Below are 19,549 nucleotides of genomic sequence, written 5' to 3'. Positions count from 1 at the left end.
CCTAGAGCCCGTGCTCCACAACAAGAGTAGCCACCACGATGAGAAGCCCGTGCACCGCAATGAAGAGTAGCCCCTGCTTGCTGCAACTAGAGAAAGCCCACGCGTAGCAACGAAGACCCAATGCAGCCAAAAGGTAAATAAATTAAAATTTTTTAAAAAAGGAAGGTGGAGAAAAGGGAATCCTTGTACACTGTTGGTGGGAATGTAAATTGTTGTAGCCGCGGTGGAAAACAGTATGGAGTTTCCTCAAAAAATTAAAAATTTCACTACCATATGATCTAGCAATCGCACTTCTGGGTATACATAAATGAACTGAAATCAAGATCTTGAGGAGATATCTGTACCCCTATGTTCACTGCAGCATTACTTACAATAGCCAAGACATCGAAACAACCTAAATGTCCATTGACAGGTGAATGGCTGAACAGAATGTGGTATAGGTGATGAAATATTCTGCCTTAAAAAAAAAGAAGGAAATCCTGCCCTTTGCTACAACACGGATGAACTTGGAGGACAGTACACTAAGTAAAATAAGCCAGACACAGAAGAACAAACACTGCCTGATCTCGCTTCTATCAGGAATCTAAAATAGTCAAACTCAATAGAAGCAGGGAGTAGGATGGTGGTTACAAGGGGCTGGGGGCAGGGTGGAGAATGGGGGAGGTGCTAGTCAAAGGGGCAGAGTTTAGTTATACAGGATGATTAAGTCTTCCAGATCCACTGTACAGCACAGTGCCCAGAGCTAACAATACTTACAAACTTATGAAGAGGGAAGATTTACGTCAAATTTCATCACCAAAAAATAAAAAAAAATAGAGGGAAGGAAGAACTTTAGAGGTGATGGTTGAGTTTATGGTGATGTGTTCGTGGGTGTGTACTTAGCTTAAAACTCATCAAGATGTATTCATTGAGTATGTAGAGCCTTTTTCTGTATCAGTCACACCTCGATTTTTATGAAAAGTCCATATTCTCCTCTCCCTGTATGTTGAGCTGTCTTGTGTGGGACCCCCAGAGATGCTGTGCTCTGTTCATATGAACAGGCCCTTCCTGTTCATATGAGCAACTCAAGGTATGAGGGGCTGAAACGGTGGAAGGAGGGTAAGGACTCAGTTTCTCTACTCCTGTCTGTCCGAGGCTCTGCTGGGGCCAGGCTGCTTTGGTCTTCTGAAAGAGGGGTCCCCTACAGGCTATTTCCTGAGACCCCACCTGAGCTGCTCTCCCGCCCCTGTCTTGGAGCTGCCTCTCCAACAAAAATGCGCCATGTTCTTTGACCCTCAAACATTCCATGAAGTGAAACCAGACTGTCTACCCTCTCGGCCAGAGCAGAAGGCTGAGCTGTCACCGGCCCATCACCCCAGGAGGCCCCAGTGCTCACGGGACCATGTCCTAGGAGAAACTTTGGGAATGCGAAAGTCACCTCCCTCCTACCCTCTGTCCCAAAGCTGCCTGTCGTGCTCGGTGATGACCTGTCCTTATGAAACCCAGCTGTGCTGAGACCAAGTGTTTTAGGCACCAAGTGGGGAGCTGGGCTCATGATGGGCCGTGGGACTCGTTCTGACCAAATCCCTTCATGAACATGTCCCTCTGTCCCCCCAGGTGGCCAGATTCTTGGAAGCAGGACTCTGCCAATAGGTTGCATGGGTGGGAGGGGCAAAAGCAGGGCAGACGCCCACCCCAGCCCAGCTTGGGAGCGCCTGCAAACTGCCTTAGGAGGACCCAGTACCAACATCTAACTGTAATTAGTCTCTGGGGGCTCTTTGAGAAATATATTTCTATGCCCAAACCTGATTCATCCCAACATTCTTTCTATATTCTTCCCTTAGTTATTACCCACATCTGACCCTTCTCCCCGCTCCGTGTCTATAGTGGAAGGGAAAAACAAGAAAATACTTACTCTTGGTGAGCACATACATTTCCCGTCCCCTCCCCATCATTGATGTAACGTTGTAACTGCCCAAGGAATGTGGAGCAGACCTTGTCTGCATCCAAGCAAGGGATAAAGCAAAGAAGCTGCTGGACCTTCCTTCCAAGCCTCCCCTTCTAGAAAGGGCACATATACCCAGTCCCAGCCCTCAGTCGCCCTCTGACACTGTGAGTCCTCTTTGACTACCTGGCTCTTTGCTCATCAAACTTCTGTCATTTCTGCTACTTCATCCATTCAACACATAGCTACTGAGACCTACGTAGGGGGACCCACTGCTGTGGATAAAGGCAAATAAGATGTGGTCCTCCCCTTAAGGAGCTGACAGGCTAGTGGGAGACACAAAAGAAAGAGATTTTTAAAAAGGAGGAGAGAGAGATGGAGAAGGAGGAAGAGGAGGGAAGAGGAGGGAAGAGGAGAGAGGAGAGAAGAAGAACCCCAGCACGGTGTGAAAGATGGTTGAGAAATGATATGTGTGAGTTTTAGGGCAAAGCAGGAGATATTAACTCCTCTGGGGATATCCAGGAAAGCTTCCTGGAAGAGGTGGCCTTGGAAGCCTGCTTATTGAGCACCTGCTCTGAGTCTCTGGTGAATCACATCACATGTGTTACCTCCTTTGACACACATTTGACCTTGTGGAGTAGATGTTACCATCCCTGACTTAGAGAAGAAGAATCTGCCACTCAGCCAGCTTACGTGGCAGTAAGTGGTCTGGCATCTGAGAGCTGTAGCTTGCTCTACAACCTCGGATGGGTCTCATTTCTATTTAATTGTTTTGATGTCAGAACAGAGAACTTGGGCTTAGTGACAAGGAGACTCGGGTTTAAATCCCATCAGTTCCCACTGCTAGTACTTAGCTTTTCTGAGCCTTGGTTTCCAATGACCAGCAGGATAACCTTGATCTTTCTGAGCCTTCATTTCTGAGCCTGTCTTCAAGATGGGAGTATGATGTTGGCAGGATAAAATGAGATATATGTAAGGTGTCTGGCACAGTGCTTGACGAAGAGCAACTGGCCAGTAAGAGATGGTTCCCCTTCCGTCTGTTCTCTTAGTCTCCAGACCCTCTACTGTTCTGCAGCTTGAGGCAGTGGTTAAGATTGTGGACCCTAGAGCCAGGGGATGTTGTTTCAAATCTAGTTTCTGTTGTTGCTGTATGACTTTGGGCGGTTACATAACTTCTCTGTGCCTCAGTTCATTCTTCTGGAAAACAAGGATGAAAGAGCACCCTCTTCATGGAGGTCGGGATGCAGATCGAATGAGCTGGTATTTGCAGAGCGTGGAGAACCCTGCCCAGCACACAGGAAGTTCTGTGCAGATGACATTGGATAAATAAATCTATACTCTTCACCACCTAGCCCTACCGCTTCTCACCTGAGAGCCTCTGCAGTGAGCTTGGTGCAGCCTGAGCAGAGGAAAAGTTTAAATATTCACCTTGCAGACAACTGGTGGGCAGAGCTGAGAATGGCTGGGAAACCTGGGTGTTCCGCAGCCTCACCGAGGCCCTGGGAGCAGGGAGGCTGAATGTCTCCAGGCATCCAGAGCTTCCGATCCTGCTATCAAGGGTGGGGGATTATTTTCTCTTCCTGCATCTCTGATTCACAGAAGACTGTTAGTCATACCCTCACCTACGGGATCCCACGTACTAAACCCATAGGCTCTGATGTCAACCTCGACTCAGAAAGGAGGAAGTGGATTATGGTCAAGGCCATAACTGACCAAATTAGAAGAAGGAAATTTTTAGAGCGCTGGCTCTCAGCAGAGGCTGCACGTTTGAATTACCCAGGGAGCTTATAAAATATATACTAATAACCAGACCCCACCCTGGTTTGAAATAAAACATGTGATATTAAGAGAGTCTGAGCATCCCAGGGTCCTCAGCCTCTGCATCGCGGGGAGTGGAGTGGCGCCATGAAGGATGAACTACATCAGTGGTTTCTCAGCTTGAGCTGCATCAGGGTCTGCTGGAAGGCTTGAACTCCGAGTACCGGGCTCCACCCCCAGAGGTTCTGATTCTTCAGGTCTGGGGTGGGGCCTGAGAACCTGCATGTCTAACAGGTCTCCAGAGGAGGTGACGCTGCTGGTGCTGGCAGCTCATATGGAGAAGCACTGAGCTGTATAATAGATAAAATCAATCAATGGAAGATATTATCTGCCAAGGCTTCCCAAAAAATGTGTCTATGGCTTTTTTGGATTAAAAAAAAAAATCCACACTTACACCTTGAGCAATTGAAGAATGCCAGTCTCAATCAATCTTCACTTTTTTCCTCCTTCTCTCTCTCCTCCCTCAGTCACCGTCCCCTGAAGCTTCTCACTGTTGAGAGTCTCCGCACATGCATGTTACACAGAGCGTCATGCGTGGTTCAAGAGTTTTGCAGCGACAAACGAGATAAAGAAAAAGAGGCGCTGACTGATTCTGAGAGTGTGCTAGAGGAAAACATGGAATGTTCTTTGATGCCTTTGGTGGCGGGTCACGTGGATCGGCCCACACAGTGGCATGTGAACTTCCCCCTCTTACAACAATTGAGTCAACTGAATTGTTGAGCAGGCAAATGACAGCACTGATCTGGGGAAAAAGAAAAATTTCTAAACCTGTGTCTGAATCCCAGCGTGGGAGTTTGTATTGTCATAAGAAAGGCATACGGAGGGCTCAGGTAGCCAATGTACTAGATTTTGTGATAACATTCATTTAGCTCTCCTAGTCCAAGGGCCTCTCTGCCTTGATGAAGATGAAAAAGTAAACTGACAGTTCTTTGGAGGAAAACAACCTGACCTCACCATTTCCTCCAGGCGTCTTCTCTAGATATCCCCAAGCTCATTCTCTTACATTCTTTGACTGCTAGAATGGTTTGTGGTTTCTAGGAGCTGTTTAAATGTGAAAACAGCTCTTGGGAGAGGTAAACCTAATTTTTTTTATAAGTGATTTCGGAAATGGTCAAGTTCTCAATCGAAAATTCCATTTTTCAGTAAATGTAGGGAAATGTGTAAACTCTCATTCTCTTTGGGAGGCTTTTCAAATAGATTTTCTTTAGACCAGCTAAGAACCAGCCCGTGTGACCTAGAAATCGTGCAACTGGAGCGACCACGGGGATCATCAAGTTCAAGTTCCCGTTGCATCTAGTCCCTCTCCCCAACACATCGTCCACATGCACTTGAGTGCATGCCCCTTATTTTCTGCATATTTGCAAGACTGCAGCGCACCAATGGGGTTTTATCCCAGTGGTTCAGTGGTTGGAATTGGCATTCTCACCCTATTGGTTTAGGTGTATGACTGTACTTTTAATAGTATATTTATTTTCTAAATATCTGTTGGCTCTAGGGGAATGCAAGCTCCAAAATGATAGGGACTGTCTATAACTTGTTCACCTTTATCTTTCCAGGACCTCTCATAGTGTCTAATCTATTTGCGGCAGTCATGAAATAGCCCTATAATGATGGAATGAATGACAATGAAGTGACAGAGAGACTGAGATGATAAGGATGACTAGGAATCAACCAGGAGAAAAGACAAGGGAGAGGGCTGCAGGCTGTGAAACCTGCATGTGTGCCAATGTCCTGTGGTGAGAGGGGGTGGCATTTAGGAAGGACTAAGCATTTTTCCATATGCTCAGTCCTTCCAAAGCTAGAGTTCTGGTATATGATGACAAACAAGGCTGAGGAGGTAGAGAATATCTGTATCATAGAGGTCCTTTTTTTTTTTAATATTTATTTATTTATTTGGCTGCTCTGGGTCTTAGATGCGGCACGTGGGATCTTAGTTGTGGCATGCATGCAGGATCTAGTTCCCTGACCAGGGATGGAACCCAGGCCCCTGCATTGGGAACACGGAGTCCCAACCGCTGGACCACCAGGGAAGTCCCATAGAGGCCCTTTTAAGCCATCCTTTCTTTGTCTCCTGTTTACTTGAGTCTCTGATGGCTGAAGCCTGAATCTCAGTGCCCTGATAGGAGCATCTATCCTGAATTCCCACTTAGTGGGTAACCAGAATTTCGACCAGTCTCAGTCCTAATTCCAGAGCAGTCGTGTTATAAGCTGCCAGTTAATGAGTACTGAGTATGTACCAGACAGTGTACTAAGTCTTTTATATAAATGTATCTGCTCCTCTAATTGTTTGTCTACTGTGCCCAGCTTTTCTGGAATAGGATCTTGCTTTGAACTGCCAGTCTATTGATAAGAGTCAAATTTCAGGGACCCCCAAACAACTCCCTTCTAACTATTGGCCCTGCATTTCCTACTGTCTGTGCTCTGCTTGAGGGGACCCCAACAGCCCTGGAATTAGGACTGAGTTGGTTGAAATTTGTTCACCCATCTAAACTGAGACAAAGCTATCTGGAGTGGATAGATGAAGCCTTCCATATTGATGTCAAGGACCCATGGTTTTCTCTAAGATTTCCATGTCAGCAACTTGAGTGCTTAGTGGGATGGACAAAAAGACTAATAGCAGAGTGGCTGTGGAGTCAGGGACAGCTGGTCTGACCCCAGATTTATCACTTACAAGGTACATAACCTTGGACAGGTTCCTTTCCCTCTCTGAATCCCCATTTTCAGGTATAAAAGGGAAACAAAAAAAATGTATTCCAAAAGTGGTCTAAGGGTGTAAGGAAGCACTTTCACCCAGTACCTGGCACACGGTGAGAGGCAGGAACCACAGATGCTGTTACTGCCACACTGCTAGATGCAGGGAAGGGAGGGAGAGCCTTGCTGCCGAGCTCTTACATTCTACAGAGGGAAGGGAAAATCAGTTAAAAACAAGTAGGGCTTCCCTGGTGGTGCAGTGGTTGAGAGTCTGCCTGCCGATGCAGGGGACACGGGTTCGTGCCCCGGTCCGGGAAGATCTCACATGCCGCGGAGCGGCTAGGCCCGTGAGCCATGGCCGCTGAGCCTGCGCATCCGGAGCCTGCACTCTGCAACGGGAGAGGCCACAACAGTGAGAGGCCCGCGTACCGCAAAAAACAAACAAACAAGCAAAAAACAAATACATGCAAATCTCCATTTACTGCTGTTGCTGGGAGACTGGATTGTCTTGTTCATTTTATGTTCTGGGTCTGCAGGTAAATTGCAGAATCCTTTTTATTGAAAATTCACTCCTTCTTCCACAAGTATTTACTGAGTCCATGCTATTTGCTAGGCACGTGGGAGAAATGAGGCTAACTTAGATGCTGATCTTACATTCACCTTGGGACTTGGAGGACGGAGGGTACAGATTTTCTATAAACGTGAGGGACAGCACTTCTCTGCTTAAATACAGAATGCTGAGCATTATTCACTTTAGAAATCACTGAGGATCTTGCAAGGGCCTCTCACTGCCTGAGTGAATTATTTAAGAACTAAAAGAGGCGGTAGGGATGCTGTAAATAGATATGTGCTGAACTCGTGTTTACTACCCATCATTATTTATACAATAATACGAATTATAATATAATATTACATATACTACTTGTATATTATGCTAGTTATATGTGCATGTATATTACATATGCACATATAATAATATTAATTTATTATTATACTAATTATATAGTGCGAATGGAATACTATATGCTAGGTATTATTATATATGCATATATAATACTAACTGTACATATATACATATAATGCATATCACAGGTTACTCTAATTATATATACATAATTGTTCTAATTATATACACAGTTGTCCCTCGGTACCCACAGGGTGGTAGTGCCCAAGACCACCCCCTTCCCCCCACAGATACCAAAATCCAAGGACGCTCAAGTCCGTGGTGTAGTATTTGCATACAACCTACGCACATCCTCCCGTGTACTTTAAATCATCTCAAGATCACTTATAATACCTAATACAATGTAAATTCTACATAAATAGTTGCCAGCATGTGGCAAATTAAAGTTTTGCTTTAGGGAACTTTCTGGAATTTTTTTTTTCCTGACTATTTTCGAACCATGGTTGGTTGACTCCACGGATGCAGAATCCATGCATACGGAGGGCCAACTATAATTATAATATATAATACATTTATGTATTATATATCACATATAATGTTCATACATATTACATAATAATTTAAATATGTAAGTAACCCAGTTACTTATATCATTTCATTTTACTACCACATGTATCTTTCTCCTTAAAACGGAAATGGTAAAATTCTGCTTGGGCCAGAGACTAGATATGCTCATTAAACCTATGCTTTATTCCCACTCTGCAAAGCTAAAGAACGTAGAAATCTGCGAAATGACGAGGGGCTTCCCCATTACACCAAACCCCTCTCGTTTCTCACGCATCTGTTCAACAAGGTTTACCAAACATCTGCTCCGTGCCAGACTCTGCCCTCCGCACTGGGGTCTGGAGCCACGTGCGGCACCGTCTCTGACCCCCTGGAGCTCACAGACGGGTCAGGGAGCAGCCCCCGCAGGCCGCGGTGGCCACTGTCCTGGAGGAAGGTCAATGGTGGCACAACAAGAGGCAAGAGACTCTGCCTGGGATGCTGGGAAAGATTTCTAGAAGACGATATGCCTCAGGGGGAGTGGCTGTGATCTGCAGAAGACACTGGAAGGCCAGGCCATGACAGGAAGGGGAAGGTGTGTGGGAAAACCAGCACTGCTGCAAAACAGCATGAGATGTTCTGGAGAGTAGGCAGTGGACATGCTTCCACGGCTGATATCGCCATAATAATGTGAAGAAAAATGTAACAGGAGTCCCAGTAGCAATGATAGCAAGTGTTTATTAAACATTCACTATTCCAAGCCCGTGGATGCATAATGTCATATAATCCCACAACAATCTTCGTGTTCATATAGTATTGTGTATAATGCATATTAAGACAAGTGGTCAGAGGAGCTGATACTTTCCTCAAGGTCACTCAGCTGGTGAGTACAGCACATCAAGGTCTACCACATCGTACCCTAATGACCTTGACCCAGGTCCCTAACCTCCGTAAACCTCAGCTCCTTCCTCAGTAAAATAAGGTTGAAGGCTCATTCTGAGAACGCTATGGGATGAGAGTCATGACCAATGTCAGTGATGACTCACGTCTGTGTGTTAGGGAGTGGATATTGGAAAAGTGGAGGGCAATCATGTTAGTGAGGTAGACTGGGTCAGATCCCAGAGGGCTGGCCTTGTGCCGTCAAGTAAAGGGTGTGCATTTCATTCTGAAGGCCATGACAGGCACTGGGAAGCTTTGAAACAAATAACGAAATGCTCAGTGTTGTGTTTAAGAAAAATCACTCTGAAGTGCACGCGGAAACAGCCAGGCCGGTTAGAAAGGTGTTGTCGTAATCCAGGGGAGGAAGTGACAGTCCCAAGAGATGTTGAGTGGAAACAACAAAGGTGCTAATTGGATGTGGGAAGAGGGAGGAAGAGGGGTCCAGGATGACCCCCAGATTCCTGGCTTTAGCGATGAGTGAGTGGTGCAGTTCCATCCACCGAGGCAGCAAATGCAGTGAGAGGAGTGTTATGGGTTGAATTGTGTCCCCCCACCCCCATCCAATTCATAAGTTGAAATCCTAAACCCCAGCACCTCAAAACAGGCCCTTATTTGGAGGTAGGGTCTTCACAGAGGTCAAGTTAAATGAGGTCATGAGGGTGAGTGCTAATCCAATATAACTGGTGTCCTTACAAGAATGGGAAATGTGGACGCAGACTGGCATAGAGGAAAGACCAATGCGAAGAGACCTAGGGAGAACACCACCACCTACAAGCCAGGGAGGGATGCCTGGATCAGATCCCTCCCTCACAGCCATTAGAAGGAGCCAACCCTGCTGATACCTTGATTTCAGACCTCTAGCCTCCAGAACTGTGAAACAATAAAGTTCTGTTTTTTAAGCTGCCCAGTTTGCGGTACTTTGTTCTGGCAGCCCTAGCAAGCTAATATGAGGAGTAACTCACTTGGAGATAGCCATGAGTTATGTTTTGGATGAGCTGAATTTGATGTGTGGTTTCTGGAGAGCCAGGTGAAGACAGATGCCAAAATGGTACTTCAGTACACAAGTCTGGGACTCGGTGGGACTAGAGATAGAGATTAAGATGTATCAGGCATCTCTGCTGCTCCAGCATCTACAGCACAGTGTGATGAGGTAGCACATAGTAGGAATTTGAAAAGGAGTTGAGTGGATAAACGTCAGGTTTGCTTAAGGACAGAGGAGGGGCCACATGGCTATGAGAACCAGTTCCAAGCTCCCACGCCAGAACTAACAAGGTTAGCTCAAGCCCTGTCGAATTTTTGAGGATCGTCATGGTGGTTGATGATATTTACACTCACTAGGAAGGAGAGTCTCTTTTTTTGTTCTTCAAAATCAGGGGATAAAAAATTTAACCAAATACCAAAGCTCTTCTTAGAACAGAGAACTATAGCCTGTCTGCAGTCTCAGGTTCACGCCCATGTTCTGAAATATTGACCTCCAAGTGAGTGTGTCAGTAATGTGTCTATTTTAGGCAGCAACTTAAAAGTCTGCTTAGCTTTAAATGCCAAAATAAGTAGACAGCACGCATGGCATAATAGAAAATGGCAGTAGCTGGAAGTCAGGAGACCTTGCTTTGAATCTCAGGTCTGCCTCTGAAGAATTGGGTTACCTTAACCTTTCAGAGTCCCCTCTCCCTGGTCTATAAAACAATAAGGAGGGGGTAATTGGATGATCTTGCAACTCTGACATTCTCTGATTCTCTCGATATTGCCTCTAATAGCAAATGTCGGGAAAAATCACGTTTCCACAAATTGACCTTCCAACCTGATTGAGTCTGCCAACATGAAGACACGTAAATAAAGTGAGAGGCTGTAATTCATATCACAGATGCCTTTGGTAGAATAATTTCCCTCCTTAATAATTTCTGCCTTCTTAAGATGGTAGATGGAACACTGCAGAGAGACAGGACTTGGTTTTAGGACGCATCTTAATTAGCAGCAAATTGGGTTTTACTGGAAGGTTTCTGAATGCACACGATCACAGTATTTTGTCCAATGACTTAAACTTCTAACGATATTGAAAAAGGATATGGGAAGATCAACCATTCCTAACTACATCTGTGATTTCTCTTGGACCATTCGAGATTTAAACCTCATGCAATGGCATTTTCTTTACACACCTGGACATCTCAGCCCTGGGTGTAATAAGCCAATAAGGGGTACAGATGATTAAGACTGATTACCTATTAAGTGTCGTGTTTTGTGCCAGGTGCTGGACCTATGTTACTTGTTGCCTCATTTAACGCCCCCTGTAGCAGATGCTGTCAGCCACTCCATACCTTTTCTGCACTCAACGTGTTGAAGGTTGCTTACTTAGGGCTCCTGACTGGCTGTGGAAGCACGTTTGGCCTCTGAGGGCAAAGACGTGCCTAAGAGTCACTGCTGCAGAAGCAACCCTCAACCGGTATCAGACAGAAATTTGGTGGATAAATACTCCAGCTTCCTCACTACTTGGTTTGGATATGTCCGGGCGTATTCTACACTTGCTCATGGAGTTCCTCAGGGGGATTGAGTTCCAGTTAGCGTGGTGGATACTGACTTGATAAACACACCCTTTATTGGCTGCCTTCTCCGCTGGTATTTCCTGCGATCCTATTCCAGATAAAGGACTTACTCTCAAATCCTTGCCTCAGAATCTGCTTCTGGGAAATCCAAACTAAGACATCCTCCAAGATCCTAGGGAGCAGGTAGTATTAGTGCTGATTTATAAACGGAGAGCCTGAGGGTCGATATGGTTAAATAACAGTTGTTATGTCTTGGTTCTGGGGTTTTGCTGGCTCACCTTCCTCTGCACCAGTGGTTCTCAACCAAGGGAAATTTCGTCCCCAGGGGACATTTTGAAATGTCTGGAGACATTGTTGGCTGTCACAACTGGGGGCTTGCTGCTGGTACCTAGTAGGTAGAGGCCAGGGACGCTGCTAAACATCTCACAATGCACAGTTCAACCCCCCCCGCAACAAAGGCTAATCCAGCCCAAAAAGGTCAGCAGCGGCAAGGCTGAGAAATCCTGCTCCCCACCCAGTGAGACTAGCTGCTGGATGGTAGCTCTCTTGTGTGACTTGTCTGTTGTATTTCACTCCCAGGGCCAAGCTGTGGCTCAGCTGTGCTCCACTGTCCCCAATGTGACTGTCTTTGGAACAGCTTCTACTTTCAAGCATGAAGCCATCAAAGATTCCGTGACTCATCTCTTTGACAGAAACGCAGACTACGTGCAGGAAGTGAAAAGGTAAGACGTTTGCTATAAAGAGCACCAGGATGGTCCTTGCACTTCTCTCTTAAGGAACAGGAGCATTCATTTAGAGGAGGGCTAATAGCAATCATAACTGTAAACATATATATTACTAGTCCTGTGCTACTTCTCATGTATCCACTCATCTAATCCTCTCAACAACCTTATTATTATCCCCATTTTGGAGACGATAAACCTGAGGAACAGAGCAGTCAAGTTACAAAGCTAAATTGTGAGAGCTCCTATAACACTACCGTAACACAGAGAAGTTTACTTCTCATTCGTTCATGTAACAGCCCCAGGGAGTGTGGACTCCAACCTGGGTGTGACTGAGAGCCACCAAAGGACCAAGGTGGTGACATGATCAGATCTGGGTTTGGAAGAGTCACTGGTGCTTCACAGAGAATGAATGGGAGGGGACATCCATCTGCTGGCTGTTGTGGTCTCCCCAGGGGAGACGTTGCTTTATAACGTGATCCATATTCCACCTATGATCCTTACGGCCCTGTGCATGTCAACACAGGAAATCAGATGGAACACCCAGCTGCCGCCATGCTTTCAGGTGATGTGTGTGTCTCACGCCTGCTGGTTCCCAGGCTCTGCTCCACTCACAGCTCCTGGGGGGATTCAGAGATGTCCCAGAGCCATGGTTCTGTATTTTCATTCTCCAGCACAAAATCAGAAGGTACAAAGGAATTAAGTTGTCCGGCTAGCATAGCATCATAACAAAGAAACAATTTCCTCCAAATCACTGATTAAGATGAAAAATTGAAGGGTTGGAGGATGGGAGATCTGGTTGTTTGAAGTGATAGATTTAGACCGGATTAGGTGAAACTTGGGAAGTTTTTCGGAAAGGAGAGTCTTCTGACAGTCTGAATTCTCAAATTTAAAAAGAAATTTTGAGTGTCAAGATTTGCGTGTCATTTAAGGTTGCCCCAGTATTTCCCATGTGATGTGAAAAGAAAGCTTTAAAGCTAGATACTGGAAATTTACCACCCGTTTCTCAGATGTCCAGAGGTTGCAGGCATTTTTTTTTTAAGTATAGGTGATTTACAATAGTGTGTTAGTTTCAGGTATAGGTATGTTATACATACATATATACATACATATATATTTCAGATTATTTTCCATTATAAGTTATTATAAGATATTGAAGAGAGTTCCCTGTGCTATACAGTAAATCCTTGTTGCTTATCTATTTTATGCACAGTAGTTTGTAAAGACTTCCAGAATGCATCTTTGCCTACTTTTATAAACTTCCTTCCTTTAACTTGCATCTTCCAAGCTGTGGTCTGGAAAATGAACTACCACTTCCCTTCAGCCACCTTTCCTTTCACCCTCTTAAGAGATATTTCTTCAAGCATCCTTTCCTCTGTTCCTGCACTGACCTGCTTAATAAATACTGAGTACCTAGCAGGTACTCTGCTAGGGCAGGAGATCCAGCAGAAACCACCTGAGAATCACTGTCTGCATGGAGCCTGGAGCCTCGTTGGGAAGAAGGGACAAGAGATATTTTAAAAATTCATTGATTTCTACTTCTGATATGTGCTTTGGTGGAAAAATGCAAGGTGCTAGTGAAATAAACATAGGCAAGTGGGGAAATCAGACATGTCGTCCATCAGCAAGTGAGATTTGGGCTGAGGACTGAGGGCTGAGAATTTGGCCAAAGGAAGAGCATTTCTGACCAAGGAGAATGGCATGTGCTAAGGCCCGGGGTCAGGAAAGACTTGGTCAATTCAAGAATGTGAAAGGAGACTAGTGCAGCTGGAGGCTGTGGTCAGAGGATGTGTGCGGTAGTGGAGAGGAGGGTCGGGAGGTGGCGGCTCTTCTGAATAAGGGACAGAGGCCATAAGCAGGGAGCCTCTGCTATCCCCACGTCCCAGGTAGCTCCACCATCCCCCATCCCCTCAGTGTCCTTGACCTGCTGCCTTTAGCTCCAGATTCAGTGACTTCTTCTGATGTCGGAAGAGCAGAAGCATCTGAGACCCACCTGCCCACCACCTTCCTGCACACGTGACCTCCAACAGTTCCTTCCTTACATTTTTAAGTAGAGATTCTGGGATTAGCCTAAAAATGACTGGGAAGCTGCAAATACGTTTGTACTCTCTGTCCCACGAATCCTACGCTCAGGATATAATCCGAAAGAAAATGAAAGTCACGGGTCCACCCTGCTTGCTGCAGACCTAAGCACTGCTCCTGCTTCATTGTTAGGTGCTCAGGACATGACGACAGGGTGAATTACAGCATTGTCTGTAAAAGCGAAAATTCAGAACCAGCCCCCACTATCAACAGAAGGGAAACGGTTCGGTAGATTACACTACACCCACACACTAGAGTATTATGCAGCCCCTTAAAAAATGGTAATTATGGAGACTCTGTCAGAAAATGAAAAAAATACCTGTGGTAGCATATTGAGTGGAAAAAAAGCAGAATGCCAAATTCCAGCTACACTGTGATCACAGCTTTGTATAAATTCTTGGCGCGTGAGGGCATGAAATGAAGGGGGAAGAAAAATCCACCCACTGAGATGCAACAGGAGTGGAATGCTGAGTGATCTGTCTTCCTTTTCTGATCATGGATATTGTTCGTTACACTGTGCAACACACTGTGTAACACAACACACTGTGTTGTGTGTAATCAACTAGAAAAAATAATAACATAAAATTTCTTGGGACGAAAATTCTTTTATCAACCAGTCACTCAGTAAGCTTCTTTTGAATATGTTTGCATCCTAGAGCCAGGCATTATAAAGGGAATAGGGGAAAAAATATATATAATACAGACATAACCTTTATGTCACTTCCCCCTTCTCTGTTCCGGAGGAGAGAGAAGAGGACGCTTGAAACCAAGTGGAAGAGTTAGAAGCCTTGAATTGTGTGCATCTGACTGTAAGGGCTTTAAAAATAAAGAGGGGGGCTTCCCTGGTGGCGCAGTGGTTGAGAGTCCACCTGCCGATGCAGGGGACACGGGTTCGTGCCCCGGTCCGGGAAGATCCCACATGCCGCGGAGTGGCTGGGCCCGTGAGCCATGGCCGCTGAGCCTGCGCATTCGGAGCCTGTGCTCCGCAACGGGAGAGGCCACAACAGTGAGAGGCCCGCGTACCGCAAAAAAAAAAAATAAATAAATAAATAAAGAGGGAAGAAAGACCAGAGAGCACGCCAAGGTGGACAGCCCCAAGGAGGTGCTTGAAGAGTGGGAACTCTTTTAGTCGGTACAGAGAGGTAGGGAGCGAGTCCCAGGCAAGGCGAGGGGGGCACCAGGCTTTGTCTGTCTCCTCCCACTCTGCTGAGCATTTCAGTGAGCATTGTAGGTGCATCCTGAAAGATGAAAATTCCTTATCTTATATAAAGAAACTGAGACCTAGTGGAAATTAACAAGAGTCTAGCCACCAGGAGAGAACAGACAGAAAGCGATCAAGAAAGGATTCCTAGAAGTGGTACTACGTGCACGTGGGAACCGTCAATAGTAAACTTTTACTAAGCAGCCTACTGTGCGCCAGGCACAGTGCTGGGCACTCTGACATCACCTCATCCCTCTGTCATGAGCTTGGAGGTGATGGTTAAAGCTAAGGCACAGATGAGTTCTCAGAGAAAGGGAAGTCTGAACGAGAAGAATTGTGTGGAGAGCCAAGGACCCAACTGGAAATGAAAGTTACAGTAAAGGGGAATTAATTTCTCGACAAAGTTGAAGGGCTGCTTACCCAGTAACGGCTCTATTGCAACTACCACCACTCAAGAGAAATTCTCCACTGATCCGAGTGGATGGGAAGCAAAGAGGCAGTATTCTCAATAAAGGAGCGAGGGGTTGGGGACCAAGGAAGGACAGATAGGAAAGTCTCGGATCAGCAATCCCAAAATATCTTGATGCTGAATTTGGCCCAGAGAATCTCTGAGCTGCGGCTATTTCTGTTTGCTGTTTAAGTCTGCAGAGATTTACGACAGAGGGAGAAAGCAGAATAGGAACTGTTGCCTTTAACCCTCTGCCCTTACCCTCTCTGCTTTTATGTAATTACGACTACACAAATGCAGGCAAGGCAGACACTCCCAGAAATTGGGGAGCGGGGGTGAGCTAAGAAATGAGGATGTCCTCTGTGCCTCTGATGGGCTACCTGCTCTGCTTGTGATATTCATGATTATGCCATTAAAAGACGCTGCTAAGGGGCTTTCCTGGTGGCGCAGTGGTTGAGAGTCCGCCTGCCGATGCAGGGGACGCGGGTTCGTGCCCTGGTCTGGGAAGATCCCACATGCCGCGGAGCGGCTGGGCCCATGAGCCATGGCCGCTGAGCCTGTGCGTCCGGAGCCTGTGCTCTGCAACGGGAGAGGCCACAACAGTGAGAGGCCCGCATACCGCAAGAAAAAAGATGCTGCTAAGGTGCTTTTCAGTGTAAGGATGACCAAGGGAGGACCTGACCCTAGCTTACTTGCGGGGCCTGGAGCAATTTAAGTAGACCCACTATCCAGTTCAGTCTGATCCACTGATTGGGCTTAGAAGAACTGAACAGGGGATGGAGCGCTTTTCAATTCTGCAGCTCTCACCTGAAGGGACAGTGCTGGCCTCTAAGGGAGCAATGTCTGCTTAAAGGTTTGACTTCTACAGCAGGGTGTCCTCACCCTCAGGGCCCTGGGAGTGACACCTGCCTCCACCCAGCTTCTCTTCCACAGAATCCATCTCCTCCCCCGCTCTTGGCCCCCAGTTCACCACTGACCTCCTAAAGGATGCAGTGACAGCAACGGGGAGTGAATTTGTGGCTTATTTGACCCCTGTGCATGGCCAAACCCTGTCTTGCCCGATTCAGCTATAGAAATGCCAAGAGAGATGTGGGAGGAGCAGGTGGCCTGGATATGCAGGAGACCTGCAGTATCTCCTTCCAGTGTAAAGCCCAGTAGAGCAACCCCCAGCTTTGCTCAGCCCTCGCTGGGAGCTAGAAGTGGCAGTGGTGGTCACCCCTGGGCTGGCCACAGCCCACCCTATAAAACCCTACTCCATCTCTGGGGCCCTCACTTAGTTTCTGGATGTGATGGATCAAACCAGCGTCCGCCCATTTCCCGCAGTCACCTGACCCCACTAAGCCTCAGTTTCCTCATCCATCAAATGGGCATAACAAAGGCCCTGAGTCTCAGGGTTGGCATGAGGTGTCATGAGATGAGACTTAGGAAGGCTCAGCGCTGTGCCTGGCACACAGTAGGTGCTCCTGAATGTGGGACTTTAGGAACAGCTAGAAGGTCTGACTGTCTGGCGTGGTTAGTGGGAGGTGAGGATGGGGAAGTGCGCAGAGTTCATGGTCACCCATTGCTGTGGGCGTGCCCTGCATTTCTGCAGAACCATAGTCCACAGGAGAGAGGAACAGGCCGAGGCGGGGCAGCTAGCGCAAGGAGATGTGATTGGCAGAGGAGAGAACGTGGACCCACAAGCAGACTACGGATATGAGGAGCATCTGGCACAAAGTGAGGAGAAGCGACGGGCGGGTCCATCGGGGGTACCCTGGAAGGCGTGCACAGCCTCACATATGGGAGGCTGCCCCTACGCATGCGCAGCATCCTTCGGGCAAGGGGAGAGATGTCAGGGAAATGAAGTTCATGGGGAGGACTTGATGGCCCAGGCGGGCTGTCTAGGAGAAGCAGAGCAGGATCTCACTTCCACAGGAGGGAGCAAACTTGGCAAAAATGGGTCTGGTCAAAGTGAGAAAAACAGCTGCATAGCTACCCGGCCTACGATGCAAGGTGGGGAGCTGATCAGTGGGTCTGCAGCCCAGCCCAGAGCCCCCTCAGAGTGTGTACTCAGACCTCCCGCCTGCCTCTCCAGCCTCATCGTGCAGCAAGCTCCCTCGCATCTTCTTTACTGCAGTCTTCCTGCCTACCAGGCTCCTCCCGGATGGGGCTTTTGCACATGCTGTTCCCTCCGCCTGGAACACTGTTCCCACCACTCTTTCCCTACCTACCTCCTCCAACTGCCACTCATCACTTCCCCAGGGACATCTTCTCTGGCAGCCCTGACTGGGCAAACTCTCAATTTGAACAGCTTCATAGTACCTTTGTGACACTAGACCCCATTCACTTTCAATTTAATTTTTATTTGTTTAACTATTGATTGATGTCTGCCTAATGTAACCTCTAAAAGGGGAGAAATCAAATCTGTGTGGGCTCACCATGATACCCCCTGTGCCTAGTGCGGTGCCAGTGCCAAATATGTAAGGAACAAATTAATTACTACTAAAAGAAAAACAAGGCTGCCTCGACCTCTGAGTAACTGGTTTCCAAAGTGTGGAGCTGGAATCAGCAGCATCAACATCTGGTAACTTCTTAGAAATGCAGATCCTTGGGCCCCACCCCACACCAAGTACATCAGAGCTAGGAGCAGAGGGAGAGGGAGGGCAAATCGCAGTTGTACCTTAATGAGCCCTCTAGGAGATTCTGACACCCATGCAGGTTTGAGATCCACTGGCCTAACTCCCTGGTTATGAATTTACAGATGGGACTTGAACGGACACACCCATGAGATAAGCACACTATTGGGTGGGAATCTAAGCTGATCACTTTGGAAGAGCCTTTGTAATGGGCTGGATTTTAGTTAAGACCTGAGGGCTTTTGAAGGGCACATTCATATCAAGACTCAGGTGCTCCCTTCAGCAGCACATATACTAAAACTGGAACAATACAGAGAAGATTAGCATGGCCCGTGCGCAAGAATGACACACAAATTCGTGAAGCGCTCCACATTAAAAAAAAAAAAAAAGACTCAGCTCTCAGGGGCATGGAGCAGTTGACTTAGTGTATGAACCCAGGAGACGCATGTGTAATTTCCTAGTTGGTGACGCTCTGGACAAAGCTGTTGACCTCAGTTAGTGGCAGCTCCTGAACTTTGCTGGGGGATGAGGGTGGGGGTAGAAAAAGTGAGCAATGTGCTAAGACAAGGTAACCCTGCAAAGGCACAAGGCTGAGGAAGGGCCATTCTTGTCTGAGCAGAGCACGGCCCAGCCAGAGCTGGGAACTCTGTAGGCAGGAATATATTCCCTACAACCCCCAGAGCCTTCCGGTTCTACTGCCCCTCCTGCATGATCTCTTTTAACCCAAGAAGCCCAGTAGATGTTTGTTAAGTGCATGAGCGAGTGAATTAATAAATGTATAAATAAATGAATGGAAGAAGGGATCTTCTTCCTAATAGAGTACAAATGTGGATTCCCTCTGGAGCCCTCCATCACTGTAGGATTTATTTAACCCTTTTCCTCTAGGAGTATGTTTATAGGTTGAACCTGGAGATTGGACGAATAGAAGTTTCCAAGTTAAATTAACGTGCCTTTATAGCTTCACTGAGAAGGGAGGTGGAGAGGGAAGAAAGCCAATCCTTGGTAGACCGGAAGCCCCATGAAGACAGGGAGCTTGCTGGTTTTCACTATTCAGCACCGTGGACAGAGCCTGGCACACACCCCAATTTCCACAAATATGAGTTGTTGATTGACTTACGGAGC

General features: G+C 46.8%; 1 protein-coding gene and 1 non-coding gene across 2 annotated transcripts in view; both read left to right on the top strand.

The window, feature by feature from the left end:
• Positions 1-19,549, top strand: part of LOC132596387 (synaptic vesicle membrane protein VAT-1 homolog-like) — a 125,815-nt gene that overhangs the window by 26,369 nt on the left and 79,897 nt on the right. The window contains exon 3 of the mRNA XM_060293416.1: positions 11,939-12,081. Coding sequence (XP_060149399.1) covers positions 11,939-12,081 — 143 coding nt within the window. The remainder of the gene's footprint in view (positions 1-11,938; positions 12,082-19,549) is intronic.
• On the top strand, positions 18,698-18,804 carry LOC115857054 (U6 spliceosomal RNA). The gene has a single exon (XR_004041100.1). It is a non-coding gene; the product is annotated as a U6 spliceosomal RNA (small nuclear RNA).

Source organism: Globicephala melas, unplaced genomic scaffold (assembly GCF_963455315.2).
Source record: "Globicephala melas unplaced genomic scaffold, mGloMel1.2 SCAFFOLD_253, whole genome shotgun sequence".
Classification (NCBI taxonomy): Eukaryota; Metazoa; Chordata; class Mammalia; order Artiodactyla; family Delphinidae; genus Globicephala; species Globicephala melas.
This window is presented reverse-complemented; position numbering and strand designations above follow the sequence as displayed.